The sequence below is a fragment of the Sphaeroforma arctica genome (assembly GCF_001186125.1).
Source record: "Sphaeroforma arctica JP610 unplaced genomic scaffold supercont1.560, whole genome shotgun sequence".
Classification (NCBI taxonomy): domain Eukaryota; class Ichthyosporea; order Ichthyophonida; genus Sphaeroforma; species Sphaeroforma arctica.
The window spans coordinates 1-7,891 of NW_014039998.1; the positions used below are offsets into that span (position 1 = coordinate 1).

Below are 7,891 nucleotides of genomic sequence, written 5' to 3' on the forward strand. Positions count from 1 at the left end.
TATATATATATATATAATATATATATATATATATATTTATTATATATATATATATATATATTATATATATATATATATATATATATATGCATGTATGTATGTACGTATCTATGTGTATGTATATGTATACATATAGCGTATGAGTACAAATATTTACCAAAAGATATATTGTTATTTTTATAAACATATAAATGTACTAGATGACCCCGATCACAATCGAGCGCTCGAGTATGGGTGAAAAGGTGTGTGCATTGATTGTAGCCGAGCGGTGCATATCGTACATGCCCATGCCCTTCCATGTGCCTATGACAACCACGCCCTGAGTGTACTGCAACTCATGACACGTCTCACAGTCACTAGGCCACATATTCCACATCGCCCTTGGTTTACCCTTTGTCTGGTAGGGTGACAAGATGTGGGAATTGTTTACAGCTGCATTGCGTATATCGTACATCCCCTCTCGTAGACACTTACGCCACCACTCACCCATCGCCCTTGGCCTTCCTTTGGCTTGCCTTGGGTCTGTGCTTGGCTTTTGTTTGGCCTGTCCATACTTCGGTAGGGTGATGAAGTGGAGTATGAGGACGGGATAGCTTCCATCCCCGTCGACCCCGCTACGGACACTGCGCTGAGCTCGGCTGCTATAGCGGGGATATCACTGGCAAGTATCGGGTGTCTTCTGCTGCTGATGTTTCTGCTGGGGCGGTGGTACGTGCGACGGGTGGCGGCCAAGTATCAGTAAGTCCTACTGGAGTATAGTACTATGCTTACAATGGTAGTGATACTCTTGATGTAGGTATATTGCTGGGGATGGGAACATTGCGTGCTACACTGAAAAGAAGTGGCCGTAGGTCATACTCGAGTGTAAACTGTATATGAAGGTACAAGTAATTCTAACCCGATTGCGTACATCGAAGTATCGGTAGACCCAACCCAGTTTGCAGGTGGTGCTCTGGGAATTATTGCAAACTACGCTGACTACTAAACCCCCAATGTATCTATCGCGGTTACAAGAACTGTGCTTGGTGGTATATTATATACTATTCATGTGGTACTGTCGTGTAAGGTGATCAGTGCGTGTAGCATGGCTGCCAATATTCGGCCTGGAGAAAGGATCGCCTGCACTGAGCATGGCATCTACTCACCACATGCGCAACCCCATTGGGGAACATTCTCCGTTACAGAACACCGAGTGCCGCTGCGACTGAGCGCAACATCCGACGGAAGCACAGGTGGACGGACGCAGGAACCGATGAGGCCAGACAGGTAAGCAAGGAGATTAAGTTAACTTCCACTGAAGGTCTGGCGCGTGTGTGGGCATGTACTTGCATGTGCTTGTGTATATATGCATATATTTGCATACAAAGCCGTACTTGTATATATCAATATACTGGCATACTTCGTCTGTCTCTGAATGATCAATCATCAACGTTTTGGTCACCGTTAGGTCTTGAGGCAATTGCGGGAGATGAATGTGGGGTCTGATGGTTGGATCTCTCCTCAGTCTTTCAAAACTCTCGATCTGATTGGCACTGGTAGGTCACAGGTCACTATCTAATGGAGAATAGGTCCTGCTAGTATTGATGCCCCTGCCCCATTGAAGCCCATTTTGGACATCTCCCCCATTGTCCTCTTTTGTTATTCTGATCGGTTTTTGGACTGCGGCCGTGTCACTGACTTATATCAATTTTGCAATCGCTTTGGATTGACCATTTCTCGGACTGACGTTACTATTTGATGTTACTATTTGATCGATCCGTCTGTATACTAACAGGAGCCTTCGGCAAAATATACCGCGGTGTGGTGTTCATCGAAGATACCGCAGTTGTGTGCGCTATCAAATGCCTCAAAGAGTCCGATGTGACCCAAATGGCCGCGTTTGAGCATGAGATCCAACTACAGCAGAACCTGAATCACCCTAACCTGGTCCATGTCCTCGGTGCAAGCATAGGGCTCGAGTGCGACCACGAGACGGGGGTGTGTGTGTATGCCAGTCGTGTGTGGTTGCGAACAGAGCGTAGTGCACAGAAACGCTTATTAACGTATATATTTAAGCGTGCGTACGAATGGCATATCTTAACCACCTAGCCCGTCAGCAGCCATCACACTCACTCCGAGTTTCTCATATGGGCGTATGTGTGTGTATACACTACTGACGTCTTGCATCTGAATGCGCTCGTGTTGTGGTACACAGGTTCGCCCGCTGTATCTGCTGATGGAGTATTGTCAGGAGAAAGATCTACACACCTATCTCACGAACAACGCAGCACATGTCACCATCGAGATGAAGCTGTGGTACGCGTACGAGTTAGCAAAGGCTATGGCTTATCTGGCAGGTATGTGCACAAGCGTGTGTCACACTGTGTATGTGAGTGTATATGTGACAGGTGCGGGACACACTACGTATGTATGTATTGACAGGTGCGGGACACACTACGTATGTATGTATTGACAGGTGCGGGACACACTACGTATGTAAGTATGTGTCTGGTAAGTATATGCACAAGCGTGTCACACTGTGAGTGAGTGTATGTGTCGCAGGTATCTTATTAAACGTTTGGCACCATAATGTATAGGTGCGTCGTCTCGCCGAGATTGTCCGGTCGATCAGTTTACTTACGCGCATTGTGACCGTCATTCATTTAAGTATATACGTATATACACAACTATTCCTCGTTATCGTTCGCGTTTTTTGCCTTCTTCTAATGGGCTGGGCCGGGCACCAGGCCATATCTTTCGTATTCTAATACTACACTCTACACCGCCATCCCCCTTCCCCACCCCGCGCGCGCGCGGTAAGACTCTGATTCCTACATATTGAAAAAGTAATAATAATTGTGAGTTCAGCATGTTTCTAAAATAGTACCAGGCCGTGACTCATCGAATGAGCTGAAGCCATTTGTTTTAGGGTTTTAGGATTTCAGCAGTTGTGTGTTTTTGTGCACTGGTAAATTCGGCAGAATGGGGAAGACGTACGCCCAAAACGTCTGAGTTGGCAAATCTCGACAACACCGTTCCACACCACATCACCACTCATTCATTTGCGATCATTGCATGTCCAGTCCTCTCGAAGGGGACTAGTCTATACTGTGTTCCTCCTGTTCTTATACCAAGCAGAAAATATTAAGACATACAATTGTTTGCTGGGTGTTCTTTCTATTGGTCTTGGTCAGACATGCCATGTTATACCACATAACCTCTCAACTGCGATCAACGTATTTCCTCACCTAACGGTCTGTGGCAGACGTCGGTGTCATCCATCGCGATGTGGCTGCACGGAATTGTCTTCTGAGCGCCCAAGTGGCCGAGAGCTTCGGTCACTTCAATGTGAAACTCAGTGACATGGGTATGGCCAGAGCGGCCAACAATTCAGGCCAGGTATCACTGTGTTTACGGTCTGTCTCGCCCAACATCTTGGTACACTCTACTACAATTACATACCCCTGTTTTTCAGTTGTGTATCACTGTAAACTTGGTGCACTCTCACGTGCCCCTGTCTCACTTGGTATTCGAAGGTGCACAGTTGAAACGGGTCTGTACACTCTACTACGGTTATATACCTCTGTGTTACTGGTGTTGGATTCTTATATATTTCTTCCAAGTTTAAACTGTCTCGTCCTTTATTTTTATCAATAGTATATGTGTCTCTGTGTACAAATGCGTATGTATAGCCGTACTCTCAGGGGTCACCTGCGACGGGCAATGCTGTTCATAGTACTAACACCGGACGTCGACTATGTCAACGGATCGGTTTTTTGTTTAAGCGAAACCTTCTTCATCGCTGTTTAAAATAGTGTCTTCGACACTGAACTTTCAGCTTTTATATATGGTTTATGTTGAAACAACTATTAATCCTTCCTCTCTGTTTTTAATGTGGAAAAAATAGTATATCAAAGGAACACATGGAGGTCTGCTACCCGTCCGGTGGATGGCAATTGAAAGTATTGAGAATGACATCTACACCTCACAGTCTGATGTGTGGGCCTTTGCGGTGACGGTGTGGGAAATCTTCTCCAATGGCGCGGTGCCCTATGGATTCCTCCCCGAGGCCACTCAAGTCAGACAAGCCCTGAGGCACGGTGTCAAGCTACTGGTATGTGAATGGATATACGTTGATTATTAAAGTAATTACTTGCTTTCTACGCTAGTCTTGAGTCCTCTATACCCTTCTCAGTCAACGTGGCGCTGTTGTGCTATTTATAATATACTATTTATGTGCTTACGGGTACTACCGATACACCGATTATATATACATATATATATATATATAATTATATTATATATATATATATATATGTATATATATATAATATATATATATATATATATATGTGTGTGTGTGTGTGTGTGCGTGTGTGTGCGTGTGTGTGTTTGTGTGTGTGTGTGTGTGTGTGTCTGTTCAATGCATTTATGTATACTGATTTGCTTTTTAGCTGATTCAATAGATATGCTAGTCAGCCGGGAACATTTGAAGATAGTGCATGCTAGTCTGATGGGATCTGCTTTTTATATACTATTCTCGCACTAAGGGTTCTCGAAGTGCGCAGTTGTTACCAGCATAAATGTGTGATGTCATTAGTTTGTGCTGTATATCGGAACCCGATTTCGTATGTGTCCTAGAGTAGCCCGTCGCAATTCTCATTGAAGAGAATCACGATCGATATATTTTTGCATTCAGTCATGCAGATAAATCACATGAAGCAGTGCTCAAACTTAGCTCAACTCATATATCGTATATGAATAGGAAGAAGATGTTGCTGTTTAAGCCACTAGAATGAATACACAGTGATTCTCTATTCGATAGAAGACATCAGATGCCATAACAGTTGCGATGCTTTCAACTATTTCTCGCTGGTATTATATAAAGTGTGGAATCCGTTTCACCCTGGCACCCTCTTCTAATTGTGCCATTTATTTAATCTCATCCACTTCACAATGAAAGGCCTGTGCTGCCGGCATCATGCCGCATTGGGAGAAAATACTGAAACATGGGGGCACCACGGGCCTGGTGGCCACAGTAATGCCAACATTCACCAACCCTAACAACGTTGCCATAGCAACCATGACCGAACCCATCACAAATGGCATCTGCGGAAACTACTTCTTTGATGAAGAACAGCAGAAAGAGGTGATGATGAACGACCCTAAGTTTTTGCGGGTCGACACACTCTTCCGCCACCTGCAGCAGGTGTGTTCGCTATGCTTATCCACTATAGTTCGTTTACTGGTATAGCCGTTGAAATGAGTGTACGAAATGAACGATGGTCTTTGTGTGCGTTTGGAATGACTTCAAGTTTTTTTGGCTTGGTAAACACTTCAGTCACTAGCAGCTTTTCTGATCTGTATAGTACGCTTGTTCTCTAAATCATAGTCATGTATGTGTGCTGGACACTCTTTAAGTTGTTGCGTTGATATAATTTTGGTTCATTTGCTACCGGTGTGTTCTGTCAGCTCCTCAAGTGTAGTGAATATATTTGCTGCATAGTTAAGCAAGTACAAAGACCATAGCGACTTGTAGGAAGCTGTAGTGATCCTGCTTGCTAACCTATTGAGTTAAGATTGTAAATTGGGCGGCTTCCAAGTTATTTCGAGTCGATGTCACGTTCACGTATTTGCAACAGATGTGATTTTTGAGTTTCTCGAGCGTGATTGGCATAGTCTCGTGACCCCATAATAAACCGGGTGTGAAGGTTTAACGACGTTTTCTTCGTTCGAATCGGCATGCTCGTCAGTGGTCGCTGCGCTATGATTTGCATTCAGCCAAATCGTATTCGCATAGACGCTAGACATACGTAGTCGCTCTACTATAATTTGGTTATAGGTTGCACATCTTCTCCCTGGCTTACATACCTGTTTCTCTCATCGCATCTGCGCATTTATGAATTAATCATGATTTTCTATTCCCTTATATTGGTGTCAAAAAGGCAGGTGTCAACTTGGGCATCGTGACAGCCAAGGATAAGCTCCTGCGATTGCTTTCTCACGGCTTGGTAGACAAAGCCTCGAAATTTGCAGTGTCTGTGGAGAAGGTCACAGATGCCGACTCCGCCAAGACTCTAGCGGACGCCGGAGTGAATGTAGAACAGTTGCTTGCCGGTGTGTATGTTTTTTCGCTCAACAATGAAAATGTGGTTTGGATTGAGAGTCTGATGTGATGTAGCAAGGCATTGTTGTAATATACTTTTGGTGTGATAGGTCTTGTTACTGGAGACTTGCTGACTTGCAATCGGATCTAGGCTTGGCTTGTTTTATGAACCGCCCCTCGTGAGACTACGCGCCTTGCTCCACCCAGAATAATCGATACAAAAGGTGCTACTCTGCGTATTTTTTTCTTTCTAAATTTGAACATTCAATCAGCTCTGTAGCATATTTCGGATCGTCACAGTCTACTCACAGAACAGACTCCTGCATAAAGTCAGGCGCTGGCACTCTACAGATTCCCACAAATTACCCTTCCTTTTTCATCCTGACAAAGAACATGCGACTATCCCCACTTTCCACGATTCGAATGTCATTGTGTTTCCGCTGGAGATTGGCTTGAAGTCGACCAGCAATATAAGCCTGGGTCTCACAACATGTGTATCAATTGCCGATGCGGATACACACCTCGATTTGTCCAAATCGAGACCCATACAGTATTTATCTATTTATGATCCTGATATCATTAAAGTATCGCTTAGGACTTTTGCTTCCCTATGCTACGATATATGAATATGATGTAGTTGTTTTTATCCTAACTATTCCAAGTATACCATTTGATTCATACTAGGTCGGACTCTCCCCACAATCTACGACCCGGACATCAGTGTATTTACACTGGAGATCGGATTGGAATGGCTCAAGCAATTGAGAGTGAACGGTAGAGGTGAAGAACCGACTGCCTTGTATCTGTCGACAACAGACTTTGTGCAACACAAATACCGGCCAGGCTCCGAGGGAGCGAATGACTTCTATGCCAAAATTGACAAGGTGTGTACGTGGTTGAACAAGCAAAATCCTACTCCAGCTCGGCAGCGATCATATATGGTTTCTTCAATTCGCCGGTTGTGAATTCTCCGCAAACACTGGGCACTGGACCATTTAATGCTCACTGTTCTTCTCTGCATGTTTATTAGTATTTCGGGCAATTGCCAATGACACACTTACGAGTTTGTCAGCCACCCTCTAAACTCTTGGCTTTTCCTCGTCTATATGTCTCCGGATGATCCTCTTGCTTGCAGGTAATCGGTGAGCTCGACGCGTTTGGTGCAATAATTGGAGTCACCGCCGACCACGGAATGAACGACAAAGTAAGACATGACAACTCGCCGAATGTGGTATTTCTGGAGAGCGAGCTGACAAAGCATGGCATTGAGGCTCGCGTGATCCTTCCCATCACGGATCCTTATGTTGTGCACCATGGAGCACTGGGTTCGTTCGGGTGAGTAATTGGATTTGTATGAGTCAATTTAGAATTTGTTTCAGCCACAAACGTGGATGTAACTAGCTCAGTAGTTCACTCGAGATGATGATTATTGTCAATATTTAGATGCATTTCTTAAATATGTTCCCGATAATACCTTCGGCTTGAACAGGCTGCTTCACGTTCTGTGTGCAACCTCTAGCCCATTTGAGAGAGAAGTGCACATAAAGGTTTTAGAACATGTATGAACCGGGATGTTTCGAAATGCACTATGCTTTTAAACGTCACTAGCTAGGGCGAGCAGTCCACTCTGATGTAGAAAATTGTAAGAATGTATACCAAATTAACCGATACCTATCTATATATATATATATATGTATATATATATATATCTATCTATCTATCTATCTATCTATATATATATATATATATATACTATATATATATATTATTATANATATATATATATATATATATATATACTACTAT

The 7,891-nt window shown here is 43.7% G+C and overlaps 1 protein-coding gene across 1 annotated transcript in view; it reads left to right on the forward strand.

Moving 5' to 3' along the window:
- Nucleotides 1-562: 562 nt before the first annotated feature.
- Nucleotides 563-7,891, forward strand: part of SARC_07231 (TK protein kinase) — a gene marked incomplete at its 5' end in the record, with an annotated part of 9,960 nt that continues 2,631 nt past the window's right edge. Inside the window, 11 exons of the mRNA XM_014298829.1 lie at nucleotides 563-738; nucleotides 1,185-1,266; nucleotides 1,448-1,535; nucleotides 1,775-1,977; nucleotides 2,195-2,336; nucleotides 3,245-3,378; nucleotides 3,887-4,093; nucleotides 4,943-5,188; nucleotides 5,925-6,096; nucleotides 6,770-6,969; nucleotides 7,221-7,420. Of these exons, the coding sequence (XP_014154304.1) occupies nucleotides 563-738; nucleotides 1,185-1,266; nucleotides 1,448-1,535; nucleotides 1,775-1,977; nucleotides 2,195-2,336; nucleotides 3,245-3,378; nucleotides 3,887-4,093; nucleotides 4,943-5,188; nucleotides 5,925-6,096; nucleotides 6,770-6,969; nucleotides 7,221-7,420 (1,850 nt within the window). The remainder of the gene's footprint in view (nucleotides 739-1,184; nucleotides 1,267-1,447; nucleotides 1,536-1,774; nucleotides 1,978-2,194; nucleotides 2,337-3,244; nucleotides 3,379-3,886; nucleotides 4,094-4,942; nucleotides 5,189-5,924; nucleotides 6,097-6,769; nucleotides 6,970-7,220; nucleotides 7,421-7,891) is intronic.